The 23,226-nt window shown below is 37.6% G+C and overlaps 2 protein-coding genes across 2 annotated transcripts in view; one reads left to right on the forward strand and one right to left on the reverse strand.

Moving 5' to 3' along the window:
• The first annotated feature begins 2,547 nt into the window (after positions 1-2,547).
• Positions 2,548-8,249, forward strand: rabac1 (Rab acceptor 1 (prenylated)). Its single transcript, XM_067393397.1, has 6 exons — positions 2,548-2,594; positions 5,041-5,121; positions 5,267-5,479; positions 5,784-5,881; positions 7,036-7,137; positions 7,224-8,249. The coding sequence occupies exons 2-6, from the start codon at positions 5,051-5,053 to the stop codon at positions 7,310-7,312; spliced, it is 573 nt and encodes a 190-aa protein (XP_067249498.1). The 5' UTR covers positions 2,548-2,594; positions 5,041-5,050; the 3' UTR covers positions 7,313-8,249.
• Positions 8,250-13,721: 5,472 nt separating this feature from the next.
• The window catches only part of atp1a3b (ATPase Na+/K+ transporting subunit alpha 3b), a 28,060-nt gene continuing 18,555 nt past the window's right edge, over positions 13,722-23,226 (reverse strand). Inside the window, exons 11-22 of the mRNA XM_067404003.1 lie at positions 22,931-23,175; positions 22,384-22,576; positions 19,698-20,010; positions 19,209-19,359; positions 18,921-19,089; positions 18,685-18,839; positions 18,380-18,503; positions 17,771-17,916; positions 17,540-17,670; positions 17,355-17,456; positions 15,425-15,516; positions 13,722-15,222 (exon numbers count right to left, since the gene is read on the reverse strand). Coding sequence (XP_067260104.1) covers positions 15,194-15,222; positions 15,425-15,516; positions 17,355-17,456; positions 17,540-17,670; positions 17,771-17,916; positions 18,380-18,503; positions 18,685-18,839; positions 18,921-19,089; positions 19,209-19,359; positions 19,698-20,010; positions 22,384-22,576; positions 22,931-23,175 — 1,850 coding nt within the window. The 3' untranslated portion in view covers positions 13,722-15,193. The remainder of the gene's footprint in view (positions 15,223-15,424; positions 15,517-17,354; positions 17,457-17,539; positions 17,671-17,770; positions 17,917-18,379; positions 18,504-18,684; positions 18,840-18,920; positions 19,090-19,208; positions 19,360-19,697; positions 20,011-22,383; positions 22,577-22,930; positions 23,176-23,226) is intronic.

Here is a 23,226-nt window from a genome sequence, read left to right on the forward strand (position 1 = left end):
AACAAAACAAACAAAATATACACCTACAATGGCATCAACAAAATAGTTAAAGGATTAGTTCACTTTCAAATTAAAATTTCCTGATAATTTACTCACCCCCATGTCATCCAATATGTTCATGTCCTTCTTTCTTCAAATTAAGGTTTTTGATGAAAACATTCCACGATTTTTCTCCATATAGTGGACTTCAGTGAACCCCAAACGGGTTTCAGTGCAACTTCAAAGCGTTTTACACGATCCCCGATGAGAAATAAGGGTTTATCTAGAGAAACCATCACTCATTTTCTAAAAAAAATGTAAAAATTATATACGTTTTAACCATAATTGCTCATCTTAAATTAGCTCTCTTCATCTCTATCAGAATTTCTGCAGTGTAGACACTGCTAAGTGTATTACTGCCCTCCACAGGTCAAAGTTTGAACTAATTGTTATATACTTGCATATTGTATATGAGAATTTAGTTCAAACCTTAGTTCAAACTAGTTCAAAGCTAGCTCAAGATGAGCATTTATGGGTTTTTTTAGAAAAATGAGCGATGGTTTCTCTAGATAAGACCCTTATTTCTCGTTTGGGATCGCTGTAAACTGTAATTTTGGCCTTCAACCGTTTGGGGTCCATTGAAGTCCACTATATGGAGAAAAATCCTGGAATGTTTTTTATCAAAAACCTCAATTTCTTTTCGACTGAAGAGAGAAGGACATGGATATCTTGGATAACATGGGGGTAAGTAAATTATCAGGAAATGAATTTTAATTTGAAAGTGAACTAATCCTTTAAATAAGTATCAAGCAAGGCACATATCAGTTAAAAAAAATATTAATAAAAGAAAATTACACATATTTAAAAAAAAAAAAAAATAAATAAAATTAAGAAGGGGTCTCTTCATTCATCTTCTAAGAGATCCAGGTCTCTTATTATTCCAGCAAATTTCTGGGCCTTTTTCATTTTCATACATTCCAAAGAAGAAAAGTAATTACAAATAAAGTCTCTTTTGAATGCAGAAAAATAAGGTTTGTCTTCATACATTTGCATTTATGAATGAAAAATTTCCCCAGAATCAACATTACATTAATAAAAAAAAAAAAACATTTTTTTTATCATCCAAAACGTAATATGTTTCCTAGCAAAAGTGGGCAGTAAATGAATCTTTTTCTCCAACCAATAAGATAGAAAAATTGTCCCAGAAAATATATGAAAACACACAAGAAAAAAAAAAGATGATCAGCTGCCTCTCAACTTGACAGAAAATACAGGCATTTTCTTCCAAATGAAACCATTGTCTTAAAAATTCACTTGATGGATATATACCACTGAATATTTTAAAATGAGTTTCCTTAGCTTTAGGAGCCACTGGAAAGCCGATATAAGCCAATATAAACACAGCTGTGTTCACAATTTTTTTTACAAATGATTTATCATAAACTTGCAAAACACTGTTATGACAGAAGTGTCAGATATAATATGGAATTTTGTTGGGAAGCATTGCCTTGAGGTCATTTCCATTGAAGAAAAGGGATGGGAGTTCACAAGATCCATCTGGAATGTGGACATAAGTGTTATGTATAAATTAATCAAACTTTTTGGAATGGCATTTAAAACACGCTCAAATTGTTTGCGTTCACATTTAAACTGTATTTGATAAAATTAAGTTAGACCAACTCAATTGCATTTCATTGCATAAATTTGTCTTTTATGAGTTGGGGCTACACATATTTATTGGATGGAAAACCTGCCCTCAATTAAATTGAGTTCATCCAATGAGTTATTTTTTTTGAGAGCACTGCAAATTATATTTAGAACAAAAATGTTTAAAATAACAATCTTCCATTTTCATCCATTAAATGAAGAACTGACCAAACACCTTTTTCAAGCCAATCAAGAATGCATAGAGACTTGTACTGAGATGAAATAAACCTATTGTTCCATATAGGGATTCATGGAGTAAAGTTGTGGTTATATAGTAACTTCCAATATAACAAAATCTGCTGGTGAAAGGAAAATAGTTTGATTAGTCCGGAAACAGTGAAATCACATCTCAGTAGGAAATCATTTCCAGTTTTTTAAATATACCTCTGGAAATACTAAACCAGAAACTAGTTTCTTTTGTTGACCTTCAGCATGCCATTTATACAACAGAAGTCAAAGTCTTGTAATCCTTGTAGTAGTGGTAAGCCATGCAGAAACGTTTTAACAATTTATGTTTTACAAAAATGATGTATGTCAGTGTGTAATTTATGTTGTAAAACAGAAAGTCCTCTTTTATCCATTTTAAAACCTCTGTTCTAAGACACATAAATTATTAGCCTTCCTAGATGGCCTACGACATAACTTCTAACAGCTATATAATATTACAATGATAAGTGTAGCATAAAATAATATACAATATAATAATAATAATTCATTTTCATTTAATATAACTGATTATATAAAAATATCTCTTTATCTGGCTTGTTGGTTTGGTCCATGTCACTAGGAGGCAGTCGTCAGCTCGACTCATGATCACGTCTACAGAAGAAGATCGTCAACGTCACTGCTGGCTAACCACATCATATCCGCCGAGCATCAACACACTGGACACATCTACGGAAAGTACTGTGAGTAAGAATTTTGTTTTAGGATTTATTTCCCTCTCTGTGTGCAGTTTTAGCAATATCTAAACTTGCTGTCGCTTCTCAAAGCTCACTTTTATTTTATTTTATTTTTTATAGTTGAGGGAAATCAACGTTATTTAAGAGAGCGCTTGCTAGTTTCCGTTACAGATTTGATAAACAAACTTTTGGGGAGTGTTTTTGTACGAACCCGTCAAAAAATAACATGTTGTTAAATGGTATAATTTCATAATTTAATATGTTTTGGACAAATCAGACATAATGCAGCAGCTTAACAAACTTGTTGATCCGGTTTCTTTCTCGTTGTGGATTCAGAGTTTCTGTACCAGCTCATGAGTGACATCAACTTTCCATTAGCTCACATAATGTCATTTAAGACATTTAGAATGATTATTTAATTGATTTTTCTTTTTCTCTCATCAATCATATAAGAATGTGTTTTACTAAGAGATCTTTTTATAGTCCTGTTTCCCACTTTGAAGGTTTCTTGTGCCTCTTACATATGTGATATACAATTTTTCGATATGAATTATGACCTCCTGCACCTTTGAGGACTATAGTAATGTAATAATATAATAGTTTAATAAATACAATATGGCAAATAGTAGATGGACCCCGAATTAGAGAAGGGTCCCAGAGTGTTCTCTACATCTCACAGCACCTGGACAGAGTACTGCTATATTGTCAGTGTTTGGTGTAATCCATTACTGAGTAATTAATATAATATTTTTTCTTGAAAAAGTAAAGTAAGGTATTACTAATTTTTTTCTGTAATTTAATTACAGTTACTTCTGATGTAGTTGCATTAAATACTATATAGAATATAGTCTTTAGAATAATTCTATATAAAACTATAGTGGACATCAAAATGTAATGTCTAATGTAAAGTGTATGTTTTAATGTAACCTCGCTTTAAATACTTTGGTCAGTTCAAAAATAATTAGATTTTATATTATTTATTTAAAAAAATGAAAAGAGCAGTTTCATGTCTATCCTTGTATTGTTCGACTGGTCGAGGTTGATATGCGATTTAGAAAGTAATAACTTAAGCAATGATTGAATGAGCTTTAAAGGAACACTCCACTTTTTTTGAAAATAGGCTCATTTTCCAACTCCCCTAGAGTTAAACAGTTGAGTTTTACCGTTTTCGAATCCATTCAGCCGATCTCCGGTTCTGGCGGTACCACTTTTAGCATAGCTTAGCATAGTTCATTGAATCTGATTAGACCGTTAGCATCGCGCTTAAAAATGACCAAAGAGTTTTGATATTTTTCCTATTTAAAACTTGACTCTTCTGTAGTTAAATCGTGTACTAAGACCGACGGAAAATAAAAAGTTGTGATTTTCTAGGCCGGTATGGCTAGGAACTATACTCATTCAGGCGTAATAATCAAGGAACTTTGCTGCCGTTCCATGGCTGCAGCAGTGCAATGATATTACGCAGCGCCCGTGACCCCCTGCTTGCACAGGGAACGTGCCTTGCAACCATGGAGACATTTGTGAGAGACGCTGCGTAATATCATTGCACTGCTGCAGCCATGGTACGGCAGCAAAGTTCCTTGATTATTACGCCTGAATGAGAGTATAGTTCCTAGCCATATCAGCCTAGAAAATCACAACTTTTCATTTTCCGTCGGTCTTAGTACACGATTTAACTACAGAAGAGTCAAGTTTTAAATAGGAAAAATATCAAAACTCTTTGGTCATTTTTAAGCGCGATGCTAACGGTCTAATCAGATTGAATGAACTATGCTAAGCTATGCTAAAAGTGGTACCGCCAGAACCGGAGATCGGCTGAATGGATTCGAAAACAGTAAAACTCAACTGTTTAACTCTAGGGGAGTTGGAAAATGAGCCTATTTTCAAAAAAAGTGGAGTGTTCCTTTAAGTCATGGATAAATGCAGAAACTGTTGACGTCAGCATGTTCGACCAGCCCATACTTGGAGCCAATCAGCGCTCCGGATCTTGCCGGTAGTACACGATGACGTCAGTTTTTGTGACGTTGCTCCGACTTTGCTTTTCAAACGGAAGGTAGAAATCGCTCTGAAAAATGCAAAAATAACTAATTTTAACTTTTATCTAAAATTAATGAGTACCTTTAGTGTTTTCAATGATGTGCAGCCTATACATATCTGTTCACAGCTCAAAAAATGGGGTTTCATGACCCTTTAAGCAATGCAATACTCTTTAGAGGGTGTACAGTATCAGTACAGTAATCTAATTACACTGTCCAAGATGTAATTTGTAGCTAGTTGTTAATTACTTTTTAGAGAAACTTACCCAAAACTGCATAGATAGACTAGTATATATATAGTGTACCTGTATAGTGTATGCAGTGGTTCTTCTTAACTACATTGGAAATTAACTAGATACTTTAATTGTTAAAGTAGTAATATATATTTCTGTTAATTAAGATCTGTGTGTTATCAGACACCTTGATATGGACGGAAAAGCAAGTGACCCTTTTAGCAGTGAGGCAGAACAGCTTCCTGGGGCAGGAGTCATGGGGAGGTGAGTCACCATTTAAATATACATTCAATCATTTCCTGTCTTGTTTGTTCTTGTGTTATTATGACACTATTATTATTTTTTTTTAAATAATTATATTATATTAGTACTCTGGTAATTCTATTTTCTTCTTTGTCTCGGACATCAGGCTTTGGCTGCCCAAAGGTCTGTCTGGTGCTGTGATTAAGGATTGGGTGGACCGCAGGCGGAAGTCCATCCGTCCATGGGCCGGCTTTGTGGACCAGCGCAAGTTCTCCAAACCTCGGAATTTTGGAGAGCTGTGCCAGCGTGTGGTGAGGAACATGAACACCTATCACAGCAACTACACCTTCATCTTCCTGGGTCTCATCCTCTACTGCATGTAAGGAACCACTTCCTGAAATCACCTTGAATTTTTAGTACAAATGAGGTAATGTTTAGCAATATGATTTTATTTTTGTGCAACTTCTTCAAATGACATAAAAGGCTCCAGTGTAATAGAAACAAAGACGCTCGAGAGCCTCTGTTCTTATGTACACAACATGGGTGTGTGTTTAAGTTTCTCTGAAGGTCCACATTCACTCAGCAATCTAGAAGTCATTTAACAGAATAAACATTCAGGGGAATTTTTAAGGTGTTCACATAAATTGCTGATTTACAGTTTTCTCTGTCCTTTCTTCCTTCAGTATCAGTTCCCCGATGCTCTTGATTGCTTTGGGAGTGTTTGCTGGTGCCTTCTATATAATTCACTTGAAAACACTGGAAAAGAAGCTGGTCGTTTTTGGTAAGAGAGTGAGATTTAGATTAGTAGTATATAAGGCTATATGAGGATACATCGTCTACATTAATCTGGATACATTTAAAAATGCATTTCTTTACTCTACATTTTGGCCTTCCGTCCACACTGAGAAAGAGTTTTTTGAAGACACTCCCACGTGGATAAATTTGAAAATGCTGTTTTTGTGTTGCTGTGGGGACTATGAAAACAAAGATATTTGAAAACAGTGATGCACGTTTGTTGTTTAGTCATTTGACACATATTTTACAGATAGATATCTGGTTATACCAGTATGTGCTTTTCACTTTCATAGTATTGCTAAAGATAAATCTTACTTTGTACAATCTTTATATTGCATTCCTGCAAAAATGACAAACACCTTGCAATTGCTGTCCTGCAGATTGCAAGTGTGTTTTAGGCCATACTTTGGATTGGTGATTAAAGGGTTAGTTCACCCAGAAATGAAATTTCTGTCATTATTTACTCACCAAACCGTAAGACCTTTGTTCATCTTCAGAACACAAATTAAGATATTTTTTGATGAAATCCAAGGGATTTTTTTATTCCCTATAGTAAGAAAAGTAGTAAATATAAATTTCTTCTCTTCCCTGTCAGTCTCGTACACCGTTGATGCAGTGAACGCAGTTCAGCGCTTCTGTGTTTACGTCCGAACGTCAGCTCAGTATTGGCCGACCGCTGTTCACGTGAGCAGCACGATGTATGCGTGTGATGCTGACACAGGAGCCGGCCAATACTGAGCTGGCATCTGACTGGGTAGAGAATAAATTGTTGAATAAAGTTATTTTTTTGTTGTTTTTACGCACAAAATGTATTGTCGGTGGTTCGGAAAATTAAGGTTGAACCACTGTAGTCACATCAACTGTTTTAACACTGTCTTTACTACCTTTCTGGTCCTTGAATGACAGAAATTGTTGCTTTCTATGCTTTGTATTGAAAAAAAAAATCCCTCTCGGATTTCATCAAAAATATTTTAATTTGTTTTCTCATTTTCAGATGTATCTGGATTAATATAGACATAGCCTGAGTTACGTCATTTGATCTGTTTGCTTAAAGTGCTAGAGTTTAAGTGCTGAATATTTGATGTTAGGGTGTAAGTGCTCTAATGACCTATTGAGCAAACTCACTCATTTCTTTCTCAGGTCGTGAGTTGACTCAGGGACACCAGTTAGGTTTAGCCGGAGGGGTTTCCTTCCCCGTGTTCTGGCTCGCAGGGGCAGGATCTGCTGTGTTCTGGATACTAGGTGAGTTTTTTTACTTTCATCTCATTGTACTTCTGTGTTTTTCCCCAAACAGTCTTTCTGAAACTCTCGGATTCTTTTTTGTTCAGGTGCTACGCTAGTTGTTATCGGGTCTCACGCGGCCTTTCATGAACTGGAGTCGTCTGACATGGATGAGCTGCTCATGGAACCTGTTTAAACCTCTCACCTTTGACCTTTTGGCTCATGTTAACCGAAAATGTCTTGCCTCATCATTTACATTAGCACATATTGGTTGCACTAATTTGACAATATTAGTTTACGCACAGATTGGCCAGCTAAGAAGTAAAGACTGTTAAACTGAATTCACCTAAGACAGATCAAGCACATTATAACACCTCAAATGCCTTTACTGGTACCAATTGGATATCATGTTCATTTGTTCCATTATTTATTTCCAGAATATCCTCAAAGCACAAACTAAATGCACTGTGACCTAAAGCAAAAATGCAGTTTAGTAGTAAAAACTATTTCAAGTTATACTATCATTAAAGGCACAGTTTACTCAAATCCTGGAAGTTCCAAACTGGAACACAAAAGAAGATAATTTTGAAGAATGTTTTTTTTCCAAAATGAAAGAAATGGGATTCAAAACAACATTGGTTCCTATTGACTTTCATTGAATGGACAAAAAAAGACATTTTTCAAAATCTTTTTATGTTCCGTTGAACTTTTTCTTTTTTTCTTTTTTTTTTGGAATGACATGAGGGTGAGTAAATGACTTTTTTGATTATTTTGACTTTTGGGTGAACTATCTCTTTAAAGATTTTCAGTTTTTTCATATCCTCATGGACAAGTATAAGGAGTAGCTTTTGGTCAAAAGGTTATGCTAGCTCATCCAAAATAGCGAGAGAAAAAAAAAAATCAGACAACAGGAATGTACTGTCTTGACAGTTTCTTTGATATATATAGGGTACCAGTCATTACATGATCATTTGTCTTGGGCTATACTTGGCTCATAAGTTGTTACATCGGTCTTGTTAGGACAGCTAGCGCATACATGATTTAATAACTGCATGCGTCAGCAAAGATAGTGTATTATTGCTATTCAGTGTAATCAGTTTCTAATGCCAATATTCCCAGTGGATGTTTTTTTTTATATATATATATATCTATGTTCTCATTTTATGGAAATTTGTTTATTGTCTCTTATTTTACAACTTGCTTCTGTTGTGTCAATGAATGGGAAGTGCAATAAAATGCTCAGCCTGTATGATACCTTTAAGTCTGTTATTTATTTAATGGTTGCTCATGGGAAAGTAACATGACTTATTGCCTAGTTTCATCTTTTGTGTCCTCTCATTTTCACATCACACACATTTGACTTACATGACCTGTTTTTATGACAACAGTCCAGTGACAGTCCATCTCATTTTTAAGTTTCCATAGTGATGACCTTGAGTGCAATCTTCCTCTCCTTTTAAACACTGCGGCAAAAGCAGCGATCGATATTCCATTACAGCAGTGCAGTCAGGAGGGAGGGAGGGAGGGAGGGAGGGCGAAACAGGAGCACTGCAGTGAGCCCATAACATTCTCCCAAGGGACATTACAGATGTGTGTGTGCCTTTGTGTGTGTTGGGCAGCCCAGTTTTGCAAGTCAGTAGTTTGCAGTGACAAATGTATGATGAATGCTGCAGTCAGCAGATTTCAGTCACTCTGCTGTGGCCGAAGAAGACAGTCTTTTTTGCCCTCATTAAGAGAAATAGAAAAAAATTGTGGCTAATGTTGGCCTATTTTGTTGATCTTGATTATTTTCATGACTGGACTCCAAGTTACCAAAATAAGGTGTGTACATTTTTTTAAAGTTTATTTGTATATTAATATAATCAGAGCGATATTATAAATTATATATATGGGCTACTGTACCTTAAACATTTATTTATTGTTTTAAAGAGTAGTAAAATAGGCACTGTTTATTAAATTATTTATCATTGTAGTATTGGATGAGAGAGAGAGACTTTCTTTCTCACACACACACACCTGCATACACAATCCATCCCTTTATATAGGCTACCTAAAAAGGTGCCTTTGGAGGCCACTGAAATGTTTAATCATTATCAACATATATTTTAATAAAAATAACTCCATAAATTAATTCCAAATGACACTCCCCAGTTAGCATCCTTGTGCCGGCTCGAATCCGTCCCACATCTGCCATGAGCGGTATGATGATTGGGCCACATGTGGCATGGAATAATGGCACTTGGGCGGACTGCTCCTGTTTACCAGATCTGAGCCACAAGCAGGCCATAGCAATGCCACATGTCAGCCAAGAGAAAAGAAATAAACCAGAAAATCTTTATATATTATTTATAGAATCATCTTAGCAAGGAAAGTCACTGAAGGAAAGAAGAGAACAGAAAAAAAGAGACAAACAGAAACACAAGCGTAACAACTGACTTCAGCCATAGCTTTAGATGAAATCAACTGAAGATAAAAGAAGACATTAAGGGCCTCGTTTATAAATTGTGCATACGCACAGATTTGATCATGTGTGCGTACGCTTAAATGCGTACCAACTCTCATATTTATAAAAACGGTCTTTGACGTGGAAAAGTGCTTAGCGCCACATCATGGTCTGAGCAGACATACACACTTTTTCTTGTCAGATTACTGCAGGTTTTTGGAAATCTAAACTATTCTTGCAGCTCGCCATTCTTAATTAAAGGTGGCATCGAATGAAAAATTTTATTTGAATAAATTTTAGATGAATAACAAGAGTTCAGTACATGGAAATGACATACAGTGTGTCTCAAACTCCATTGTTTCCTCCTTCTTATATAAATCTCATTTGTTTAAAAGACCTCCGAAGAACAGGCGAATCTCAACATAACACCGACTGTTACGTAAAAGTCGGGATTGTCGTGTTCTCTATCTTAAAACGTGGGTAAATAGCACACAAAACACCCGTGGACTCCTCACTAGCCATGCATTTATTCAACTAACTCAACAACGCCCCCTCGTGGGTGAAACACCATTCAGCGTTCAAAGCATGTAATGCATTATGTAGTTTCACTACATAGAATATCCCACAGGGATCATTAATATGTACGCCCCCAGTATTTGCATATGCCAGCCCATGTTCAAAGCATTACACAAGGGCAGCCAGTATTAACGTCTGGATCTCTGCACAGCTGAACCATCAGACTAGGTAAGCAAGCAAGAACAATAGTGAAAAATGGCAGATGGAGCAATAATAACTGACATGATCCATGATATGATATTTTTAGTGATATTTTTAAATTGTCTTTCTAAATATTTCGTTAGCATGTTGCTAATGTACTGTTAAATGTGGTTAAAGTTACCATCTTTTCTTACTGTATTCACGGAGACAAGAGATACGTCATTATTTTCATTTTTAAACACTTGCAGTCTGTATAATTCATAAACACAACTTCATTCTTTATAAATCTCTCCAACAGTTAGCTTTAGCCCGTTAGCCACGGAGAATAGCCTCAAACTCATTCAGAATCAAATATATAAACATCCTAATAAATACTATACTCACATGATCCAATGCATGCATGCAGCATGCATGACGAACATCTTATAAAGATCCATTTTGAGGGTTATATTAGCTGTGTGAACTTTGTTTATGGTGTTTAAGGCAGTCGAGAGCTCGGGGGCGGGGAGCGCGAGATTTAAAGGGGCCGCGCACTGAATCGGTGCATATATAAGTATGGCTCAAAATAGGCAGTTAAAAAAAGTAATTAAAAAAAAATCTATGGGGTATTTTGAGCTGAAACTTCACAGACACGTTCAGGGGACACCTTAGACTTATATTACATCTTTTAAAACTGGTTCTAGGGCACCTTTAAAGGATTAGTACTTTTATATGTAAATGACATTAAATAGGTGTCGTTTACAAAGTGGAGAACTGAAACTGGGTGCAAGTTCAAGATCATTTGCTATTTATAGATTTCACATCTGAAAGAGAGGGGCTCGTTTTCTGTGCGTATGTTCTATGAATCACACATACGCACATCTGACAAATGATCGTAAGATCAAATTTAGGATGGTTTCTGTGCAACGTTTTATAAATAAGGCCCCAGATCTCTCCAGATCTCAGCAGAGGAGGATTAAATAACTCCACAATTATTTCTACGTAAGAGGGTCTGTGGTTGAAGCCCTGCAGAGGTCAACCTGAAGCTTTCACCTGCACACCCACTGAAGCTAAGCAGGGTTGAGCCCAATCTCTATTTGGATGGGAGGCTGGGTAGCTGCAGGAAGAGGTGTTAGAGAGGCCAGTGGGTCTGATCAACCTATCGCCTGCGGGTCCTAACGCCCCAGTACAGTAGCAATAAGCTGTACGGTATAAAGGATAAGTCGTCATAAACTATACTGAATAAAGGGTTAAAATAAACCCCAGAAAATAAGGGGTGTAACCCTGGGGCAAAAATAAGCCCTACATTACATCACATACCACGCAGGTAGGTAGTCGGTGACTCTATCACAAATGATAGAGTACTTTATTTAGCTCTTACAACTTATATTGAAGCACTCTATTTTTATTATTACTATTTTTAGTGTTTTTGAAAGAAGTCTCATATGCTCATCAAATCTGCATTTATTTGATCAAAATCAGAGTTCATCACAAGTAGATTTTCCACAAGCTGAAGTATATACTAATATAGAGAATGTGCAGTGTCATTTACACAAACGCAAAACACAACACTACATAATGCAATAAACATTCCTTAAACAGAAGATGTAACATAAAACCCTAATGTACATAACTGATAACAAAAACTATTAAGAAACATTTTTTTTTTTTTTTTTTTTTTTTTTTTTACATTTGATTACTTTAATTTCTGTTGTATTTCTTACCTGAATAAAAACCTACTTAACTGAAAAACTTTGTTTCATAGCTCTCTATTCTATTTATTTGTGCTGTTGTTTGCAATTTTATTGCTTATTTTATTACCGAGTTTAAAACTTTGCATTGAAGAAAAGTAGATTTTTGTTTGTATATGCTGTCAATTATAGTTATAACAATGGTTTTTCAAGCCATCTCAAGGTATTTATTGACAATAAAGTATATGAATAATGCAGTGCTAATTAGGTTAGGGTTAGGGTTAGGGTTAGGGTTAGCTAATTATGCTACTGTAATGGAAATCACAACATGGGCTCAGGAATACTTCCAGAAAACATTGTCGCTGAACACAATCCACCGTGCCATTCGCCGTTGCCGGTTAAAACTCTATAGGTCAAAAAAGAAGCCATATCTAAACATGATCCAGAAGTGCAGGCGTTTTCTCTGGGCCAAGGCTCATTTAAAATGGATTGTGGCAAAGTGGAAAACTGTTCTGTGGTCAGACGAATCAAAATTTGAAGTTCTTTTTGGAAAACTGGGATGCCATGTCATCCGGACTAAAGCCTGCATCTCTGATGGTATGGGGTTGCATGAGTGCGTGTGGCATGGGCAGCTTACACATCTGGAAAGGCACCTTCAATGCTGAAAGGTATATCCAAGTTCTAGAACAACATATGCTCCCATCCAGACATCGTCTCTTTCAGGGAAGACCTTGCATTTTCCAACATGACAATGGTAGACCACATACTGCATCAATTACAACATCATGGCTGCGTAGAAGGATCCAGGTACTGAAATGGCCAGCCTGCAGTCCAGATCTTTCACCCATAGAAAACATTTGGCGCATCATAAAGAGGAAGATGCGACAAAGAAGACCTAAAGACAGTTGAGCAACTAGAACCCTGTATTAGACCAGAATGGGACAACATTCCTATTCCTAAACTTGAGCAACTTGTCTCCTCAGTCCCCAGACATTTGCAGACTGTTATAAAAACATGGCCTTGTCCCAACTTTTTTGAGATGTGTTGATGCCATGAAATTTAAAATCAACTTATTTTTTACTTATTTACTTATTTTTCCCTTAAAATGATACATTTTCTCAGTTTAAACATTTGATATGTCATCTATGTTGTATTCTGAATAAAATATTGAAATTTGAAACTTCCACATCATTGCATTCTGTTTTTCACAATTTGTACAGTGTCCCAACTTTTTTGGAATCGGGTTTGTAATAAAATTACCTTGGTCTCTCAGGATGGAAAAATAAATAGGATTAAACCTTTGAAGAAACTTTTTCCCCAATGTTTGTTTCTGGTGTCATTATTTTGGTGCAGATTCATTTGTCTCTTGTTAGTCCAGCAGATCATTGTTGCATTATATGCCCTTATTATCAAAAATATCACCTTGGAAATAATATGAGATAGGCCATGTGTCCAATGTGAAATCTTTTGCAAAACCAGCTAAGAAAAACACATTTTAAAAATACTATTTTATATCTGCATTCAGTAATGTTCATTTATTATTATTTATATATACTATGCTAGACTTTATAAATATATTGAAATAGCTTTCATTTTTATATTTTTAGATTTCATTTTAATTTTAAAGTTTTTTCTTTTTAGTCATTTTTATCACATCCCATATCATACAATTCTTACAAGTTCTCTCTCACACACAGTCACAGAAACTGATTGCTTTCTTAGATTTTTGAAGCATCAAGAAATGTGAAAAAATAAAGAGACAGGCATCACTTGGTAGTATTAAATGTACTAGATGTTTTATTGGATTTGACCTTTCATATACATGATTCTACCAGTAGTTTTGTCTTTCTGTCTTTAGTCTCAACATCCACACGTCTGTCATATGAACAGCCAATGGCCGACTGCAGCAGCACACTCGTTGTCCCTCATCACACACACATACACACACACACACACACACACACACACACACACACACACACACACACACACACACACACACACACACATACACACACACACACACACGCAGACACTCACGCACATACAGACCACAATACTGCTTCATACAGATGGCATCTCCTGATAAACCAGCGGTGGAACCCGCACACACCAGGCTCAATTGATTGGTCCAGAAATGATTTAGACGATAAAGTTTGAAGTTTAGAGTAAATTTGTTTCTCAAGTGAGGTATATTCGGAGAACAAATGGTTTAAGTTGATACGACAGATAAACTGAAATCTACCTTCACCAGTTAATGTACCGAAACAGCAAATTTAACTGGGAAACAATAAAACCTGGTGTGTTTAGGTCCGTGACGGCAGTGGATTTTATTCCAGAGATGCTGTTCAACATCATACTAGTTTTCTGTGCAAAACCTGATAGGAATCTGACTTGCTTCCTGTGTGTTACAGTCATATGAGTTAAAACACACAAGAGAATAATTTTTCTGTTTTTCAGTGTTTCTATCTTCCAAGATTTGTCTTCATTTGTTTAATCAGTTGTGGTATTGTTTACATTTTCCCTAAAACACAGAGTTTGAGAGTGTATTGAAACATTTGGGGTTATCGTAGCGGTCAAACAAGCACACAAACAAAGACAAAGAGCGAACATCAATGAGAGAGAGAGAGAGAGAGAGAGAGAGGATGCTAACGTCAATCAAACTAAAGTAGAAAATAAAAAATAGACATAAAAATTCAAAAAGCCACCGAACCACCTTTGTTAGAGATTAAAGAACATGAAATGTCCTAAGAAGCAAAAGTATTAACAAAATAGTGAAAGTTACTATGTTAAATGGAGTCTAGTGTGTGCATTGGGATCCAACAAGGTTTTGTGTGATCTGTGTATCCGTGTGTGACTGGAGGACAGGTCGAGGGAAAAGGCATGGATGTAAAGGGTTGAAGGAGGGACGGCCTTTTTAATAGGCGAGCGTACATACTCCCTTTTTAGCATCAAAAGCTCCTTTCGAATCTACATAATGATTATGCAGCTGCCATTTTTAGTTATATAGTAGACTTTATGTACACAGCCGTGTGAAAATACATGCAAAGAGTATTATAGGAAATGTGGGGTCGAGAGTCTGGAAGGTGCTTTGTGGTTTCCTCTTTGGGGGGAGACGTGCTACTGGCTTGAAGCTGCTGTCTCTTTGAAAGGAGGGCGGGAGAGGATGGTTGTGCGTCTTGGTTGGGAGAAGAAGTAGTAGAACAAAATGGAAGATGTAGGAATGTGGGTAAAGAAGATTTGTTGATCAATAGTATGTCTCCCTTTCCACCCATCCTGCAAAAAAAGACAGAAAAACAGCAGGAATCACTTTTGAGAAACGCTGACGTTTTTGCGCATCTGCAATGACGGGTTTTCATTCAGAATTCTTAATTGAATAGTGTTTTATTGTATCCCTGATTCAAACAGAGACCCTTAATGACCCAGACTTGTGTAATTCTGAGTGTGTGTCTTTGAGGCGGTACAGAGGAACTCGTACCTCCGGGGTTCCGGCGCAGGAGCAGCTTTCGCACCTCGTCATACACAAAGATTAAGAAACTGTATGGGAAAGCACAGAACCACCAGCTCGGCCTGGAGATGAGAGACAAATGAGGAGAGAGACCCTTTTAAGTGGCAGAATACTTCACCATATACAGTAAAATATACACTCCATGTAGCAGAATATGCAATTTCAAAATGTGTATACCGTATGTAGCATCAATTTAAAGAGTTAGTTCACCCCAAAATGAAAATTCTGTCATTAATTACTCACCCTCATGTTGTTCCACACCTGTAAAACCTTCGTTAATCTTCGGAACGCAAATTAAGTTATTTTTGATCAAATTTGATGGCTCAGTGAGGCCTCCATTGCCAGCAAGACAATTAACACTTCAGATGCCCAGAAAGTTATTAAAGACATATTTAAAACAGTTCATGTGACTACAGTGGTTCAACCTTAATATTATGAAGTGACGAGAATACTTTTTGTGTGACAAAAAAAACAAAATAATGACTTTAATCCACAATATCTTGTGATTTCAAAACACTACTTTATGAAGCTTCGAAGCTTTACGAATCTTTTGTTTCGAATCAGTGGTTCGGAGCCTGTATCAACCTGCCAAAGTCACGTGATATCAGTAAATGAGACTTTGTTACGTCATAAGTGTTTTGAAATTTCAATTTTTCACCACTGGGGGATGTGACTTTGGCAGTTTGATACACGCTCAGAACCACTGATTCGAAACAAATGATTTGTAAAGCTTCGAAGCTTCATGAAGCAGGGTTTTGACTAAGATATTGTTAAAAAGTCATTATTTTGGTTTTTTTTGGTGCACAAAAAGTATTCTCATTGCTTCATAACATTAGGTTGAACCACTGTAGTCACATGAACTGTTTTAAATATGTTTTTAGTAGCTTTCTGGGCACTAGGAAATTAACTTGCTGACAATGTAGGCCTCACTGAGCCATCGGATTTTATCAATTTATTAATTTGTGTTCTGAAGATGAATGAAGGTCTTACGGGTCTGGAACAACATGAGGGTGAGTAATAAATGACAGAATTTTCAATTTTTGGGTGAACTAGGTTATGTGTTACATTGTTTCAAATGTGTATTTCACGTGTGTATTTATTATTGACCTAATAATTAAAGTAGATTCTTCACTAAAGAAATGAATCATGAAATCTGAATCAGTTTCAGTTTGATTTGATTACTTTGTTAAGATTTGAAATTATTAAAAAAATGATGAAGACAAATATTTGAAAGAACAGTTTCTATCATACTGTTATACTGACTAACACAGCACTGAAGATCTTACATTCAAAAGTTCAATAATCATATTCTGAATAAGAAATGAATCAATTATTCACGTTGTGAATAATAATAACCATTTTAATATATTATATGTTTTAATATTATTATTAAATCCATAATCAATCCATCGAATGTTAATTTTCGTATCATTGCATTTATGCATTTTTATGGCCCGTATTCAGAAATTATGAGCAGTGATGATAGTAAATAGTCATAACAACATTGCTCCCAGGTTATGGAATTCTCTGCCTTTTCCTATTAGGAATGCTCCATCTTTTGATTTGATTTTGTTTCACTCTTCAGTGTCACATGATTCTTCAAAAATTATTCTAATATGCTGATTTGCTCAAGAAACATTTCTTATTATTATCAATGTTGAAAACAGTTGTGCTGCTTATTATTTTTGTGGAAACTGTTTTCGAGGATTCTTTCATGAATAGAAAGTACAGTATTTATTTTCAATAGATTTTTTTTAAAAATCCTTTACGGTCACTTTAATTTATTGTGTCCTTGCTGAATAAAACCTTTTGAACTGTTTTCTTTGGAGAAAATTAGAATCGGATGTGTCCATGAAAATTAATTTTCATGTATGAATTTGTGCATGTGTGTCAAACTCACTTGAGCGGGTACATCCTGAGGGCCACATCCATGCCCGGGCAGTATGAGAGGAATGCAGCGAGAGCTGTTTCTTCAAACAGCCCAAAGATCAGAATCTTATTCCTGTAAAAGGACAAGCACAGTTACATCAATTGTTCTCATGAATACAAACACACACATTCAGCACACATGCTTCCTGAACTCACTTCATGCCCTGCTGGAATACTGAGTTGCGTCTGGTCTTGCAGATGATGACATCAGCCCATTGTACAACCACAATACTGACAAAGAACGCTGTGTGACATGTGAACTCAACAATCTTCCTCTGCTCGTATGTCTGTGGAACACGAACACAACATCTTACTACATGCAGGGGCCTCTGAGACTTGTATGACGTCTAAACACTTACACAACATGCTAAAACACAAGATACCCACCCACTGCTGTCCGTAACTGTCTTCCAGGTCATTTAGTGAGCGGTCATCCCAGTTGAGCCTGATACCCACCAGCAATGAGGGCAGGAAGCCATTCTCAGCCAAAATCACAAAGTAGGCGAAGAAACCACCCAAAGCCTGGATCATACCTACACACACACACACACACATATATATATGTTTACTTTTCTTTGTACAGATGCCTACACAATATCTGTTTCTCTTCTGAGAAAATAATATAAAGTAATAATAACAAGCATGTATTAAAATAATTTTACAAAACAATAAAATAGTTTGTCATATTTTTTAGTTTTATTTTTGGTACTATGAGTAAATCTCTAAATAAATCTGTTCAAATGTTTAATGCTTCATGTTTATTGCTGCATCGCCTAACTGATATATACCCTAGTATATATTTTTGCTAATTACCAATTACACAAAAACACAATTTTTAATTCCAGGTTTTCCTTGACCATGGGAACCCTAATATTAGTAGGTTGAAGCACAGCTGACTACTTTTCCAAAAGGGCATCTTAACTGTAGTTCTGTACATCTTTAAATAAAGTAAAAGCTTTAGTAAAAACTACAGTTTCAAAGTAGTACGAGACTAACCAATTTGTCCGTAAGCAATGCTGATGAGACGCTCATTCACAAGCTTGTCTCTCTGAGGGTTCCTGGGCTGCCTCTTCATGATGTCACTCTCAGCAGCCTCGTAAGCTAGAGAAATAGCAGGTACCTACAGAGGTAGAGAGAAAGTAGACACTTTCTGGGCCGACACTTTGTTGCTGTTCATGTTTGTTTGTATATGGTGTGAATAAGAAAGCTGAATTTTGAGTGTGAGAGTAGGTAATTATTTTTCCTATGCATGTGTATATACTTATGTCAATGCATTTTTTACAATTATTTGAAGTGCTTACCATGTCAGTTCCCAGGTCGATACAGAGGATGGTGATGGTGCCCAGCGGCAGTGGGATATTGACGATAATGAAGAACAGGAAGGGGGTGATCTCAGGGATGTTGCTGGTCAGGGTGTACGCAATGGATTTCTTCAAATTATCAAAGATGAGTCGGCCTGCAAGGGGATAAAAGGATTGTTTGACAACAGTCCTGTCCTTCCATGTACTCCAATTCACTAGTCTCCTTATTGTCTTACCTTCTTCTACTCCAGTAACAATTGAGGCAAAGTTGTCATCTAGCAGAATCATGTCAGCGGCCTGTTTAGACACATCAGACCCTGAAATGCCCATAGCGACACCAATATCAGCCTTTTTCAGGGCTGGAGAATCATTCACACCGTCGCCTGTTACAGCCACAATGGCCCCCTGAGTGACAGAAAAAGAAACAGAGGAGAAAAGGGAAAGAAATTAAGGTAAAATCAGGACATGATGATTGAAATGGCAAAAGATCACAAACCGTATTGAATGCTAGAATATGCATTTACCTGTCGCTGGCAGCCCTCTACAATGATGAGTTTTTGCTGAGGAGACGTCCTGGCAAACACAATCTCAGTGTGGTTCCGCAGAACATCATCTATTTGCTCCTGAGAATAGTCCTTCAGATCTGTTCCATGAATCACACAAGCTTTGGCATCCCTAAAACACAAAGAAAATAACACATATAAATACACTACTATGAGTTTATATTAACTTATTAAAGGTGCAGTCACGCTGTTCTGCAAATTGTTTCATTTCAATAGTAATCCATTTGATCAGGAATTTTGCATGAGGGTGACAGACACACAGATTTCACAACTGCTTCAAATTGGTCATGGAAATTTGTCACGTTGACCAAGAGGAAGTTGCTTGGTTTTCAAAAAAATTCCACTAATCACAAAAATTCCACACAAAATCACAAAATTCCACTAATGTGACCACACCTTTAATGCATGTTGAGGTGCTGTGTGCATTTACAGTGCTGGTCCCTGCTTTACCTGGGATTGACCTGACTGACGGGGATGTTGAGACGGGCAGCGATGTCTTCCACAGTCTCATTACCCTCTGAGATGATGCCCACACCCTTGGCGATGGCCTTGGCAGTGATGGGGTGATCTCCTGTCACCATGATGACCTTGATTCCCGCAGAACGGCACTTTCCCACAGCATCGGGCACGGCAGCGCGGGGCGGGTCAATCATTGACATCAGTCCCACAAAGCAAAGATTGTCTGTCTGGAAATTCACATCATCTGCATCAAAGGCAAAGCCTTTTGGGTACTGGTCCTCGGGCATTAAGACATGGCAGAATCCTGTGGAAAGGAGGCAAGTTTACTCTTTAATTATTAAATATTATAATAAGCAATATAATAAAAACAAATAATAATGTTTTTTATTTGAAAATATTTTATTTATTTCTTCTGATGGCAAAAAATCTATATTTTTTTCAAATTTGAGCAGGAGTGTATATACTTTGATATAATACATTTTATATATACTCAATTTTAAGGTGGTTATTTTATATAACCATAATTATTTGTATATTATCCTCCTTATAACTCATTCAGTTGTTTTTATTCTTACTTTCATCTTCATGGATTTTAGATGATTTTTATCAGTCACGTGTTCCTTTGTTTGAGTTTTCTGCCACTTATCAGTTTCCATGGACACTAATATTCATCACAGCTGTTCACCATTTAGTTAATCACCATGTGTATTTAAGTTCCTCACCTTCACTCAGTGTTTGTCTGGTCTCGTTTGTGTTAGCACTTGTTTGTATTGTTGCCTGTTGGATTGTTATTAAACTCAGCATTTGAACTTTATTCTTGATCATCTACTTCTTCCTTGTACCTTGCTGATAGAAGACTGGACCAAAATATGGAATATGCCATGATTTCTTCAGTTATAATGAACAATTCTGTCATCTTGCCGTCACCTGCCCCTACGGCGACGAAACCCTCAAATCACTACCACCACCCTGTAGACCTCCCAGACACCTCAGAACTTGACTGTAGTAAACAGCTAGACCCAGAGCCTAACACACCATCTTTGACCGCGGAGAATTTGTGTGAGCCCCTGCAGATGGAGGGCTACCACCCACCGCGACACATCAGCCAGAGCCCGAGGAGAAGAGGACAGAGCTGACCCTCGCCTTGGAAGTGGAGCTCCATCATGAGTCTGACCAGGGGTAAGAGCCCGCAACACCAGCGGATGAGGGAGTAGTGAGTATAGACAATGAGGACTGGCTGATAAACTTTAGTGAGGAGCTAGCGACTCCCACCCTATCCCACCAGGTACCATCAATAAACCATAAACTATGACTTATTTTCATCGACCTGCATAGACGGTGTAATATTTACCGTTATTCTGTCAAGATTTCTGTTGCCGCCGTCACCGCGAAGCGCAGCCAATCCTTCAGTCCTGCCGCTGCCGGATGTTTACGGCCCTACGCCGTCTCCATGGAAGCCCTGCTATGACGTCGAGCCGCAGGTCGTGATACCGCCAACAGCGTCAGTGCAAGAGGATTCTGCGGCCCCGCCTCCAGCCTTGGATCTCTTCACTCCATCTCGGCCTGTCAGCTCCGTCTTGGCTCCTTCCACATTTGGCTCCACCGGAGACCCTCAGACTTGCGGCTCCATCGGGTTCCCTCGTCCTGTAGACTCGCCCTTTGTCAGTCGTCACACCACTTCTGCCACGGACTTGCGGGCAGTCCACTGCACTCCGTCCCTCCACCCCTACGGCTGCAGCAGGTTCCTCCTTCCCTTCTGCGTTGCCTCTGTCCTCAGTCACACCGGCTCCGTCTCAGACCGTGGATACTCTGGCACCACCTCCAACGTTTTCACAACATCGCTGAGATTTCCAGAGCCAGCGATGCCGCTCAAGTCCATCAGCTCTCTGTCTGCGCCTTTGGATCCATCGGCTCTGCCTCCGTCGTTAGCAACCACAACATCTGGGCTCTTCCCTCCCTGGACTCCACTGTGGGCTGTCATCCCTGCTGTGCTCTGGGTCTGCATATGTGGACATCATCCATCTTTGGCACCGGGGGTTTCTTCATCCTCCTGTCACTATCCATCTGCCATCAACTACCACCATCCCTTCGCCTGCTCCTGTCACCATCCCTTTGTCCACCTCCACCTTCTCCTCTCCATGCTGAGAGGTTGCGTCACACTCATTCAATTGTGTTTATTCTTACTTTCATCTTCATGGATTTTAGTTGGTTTTTATCGGTCACATGTGTTCCTTTTGTTTGAGTTTTCTGCCACTCATCAGTATCCATGGACACTAATCTTCATCACAGCTGTCCGTCATTTAGTTAATCACTATGTGTATTTAAATTCCTCACCTTCACTCAGTGTTTGTCTGGTCTCCTTTCAAATAGCACTTGTTTGTATCTTTCCTGTTGGATTGTTATTAAACTTAGCATTTGAACTTTATTCCTTATCATCATACTCCTCGTACCTTGCTGACAATTACATAGCCAATAACCAAATAAATAGTAAACTGAAAGAACTTTTAATAAAAAAAGAAACCAGAGTGCTTTCAAAGCTATCAGTGTAGAAAATGAACAATGATTAATTATACAGTTTAGCAGTCATTATGCAAAATATTTGACCTACAATGCTGTGATTGACCAATCAGAATTGAGTATTCCAGAGTGCTGTGTAATGATACCATATATTACGCACCCAGCACTCTCTCCCCAAGTCCTCCAAGCTCCAGGTAGGCATTTTGGAAGGCCTCCTTCAACTCCTCATCCATGGGTTGCTCTTTACCCTGCAGCATTATGGTGGAACAACGATCTAGGATGCGCTCTGGTGCCCCCTTCATCACCAACAGGTAGCGGTTATCGTTGGGGTCTTCTGTCTCATGGATGGACAGCTGGGGAAATATGGAAAGATGGATAAGAGGAAATTGTTGGTGGTAATGCTAGTCACTGTTTTCATATCTGGTACTCTCAGTTTTAGGGTCACATGACTAAGCTCACAATTACACCAATTATTTTATTTTTGACATGCTGCAGAGCTGCTCCAGACATTTTATTATCCACACTCGACTCAGATAAAGTGATTTAGCATTTACATTTAGTAATTTAGCAGATGATTTATAGGAACCAACAATATTTAAAATATTTTCATAAAAATGACAATATGTGCAGTACACAATGTCAAGTTTAATTGACTAGAGAAGTTCACATGGCATATTTATTTTGAAAATCAACAACTGATGACAAACCTGATATTTGTTGGTAGAGTTGAATGGGATTTCGGCTACTTTCTTGTTCCTATCTCTCATCATCCTGACTGAGCCACAGGACAGCTCGATACACTTAAGCAAGGCAGACTCAGAAGCATCACCCGCCACGTCCCTCTTTAGGATGGGCAAAGTATCTTGTCCTGCCTTAAACTGAGCCCTGTTACACAGTGCTGCAATACGGGCCAGAGACACCCATGTCACAGAGCTCTTGTCGAAAGAAGCACCTGCAGAGAGAAACCAACTTAGACTCTGGAGAGAAAATTTGGGAAAAGACA

The sequence above is a fragment of the Chanodichthys erythropterus genome, chromosome 2 (genome assembly GCF_024489055.1).
Source record: "Chanodichthys erythropterus isolate Z2021 chromosome 2, ASM2448905v1, whole genome shotgun sequence".
In the NCBI taxonomy this organism is placed as follows: domain Eukaryota; kingdom Metazoa; phylum Chordata; class Actinopteri; order Cypriniformes; family Xenocyprididae; genus Chanodichthys; species Chanodichthys erythropterus.

Excerpts from the sequence above, each read along its gene's own strand:
- rabac1 (XM_067393397.1), top strand. The coding sequence starts at position 5,051 with ATGGACGGAAAAGCAAGTGACCCTTTTAGCAGTGAGGCAGAACAGCTT. Across the intron at positions 5,122-5,266 it reads GGGGCAGGAGTCATGGGGAG|GCTTTGGCTGCCCAAAGGTC; the intron begins GTGAGTCACCAT and ends CTCGGACATCAG. Across the intron at positions 7,138-7,223 it reads TGCTGTGTTCTGGATACTAG|GTGCTACGCTAGTTGTTATC; the intron begins GTGAGTTTTTTT and ends TTTTTTGTTCAG.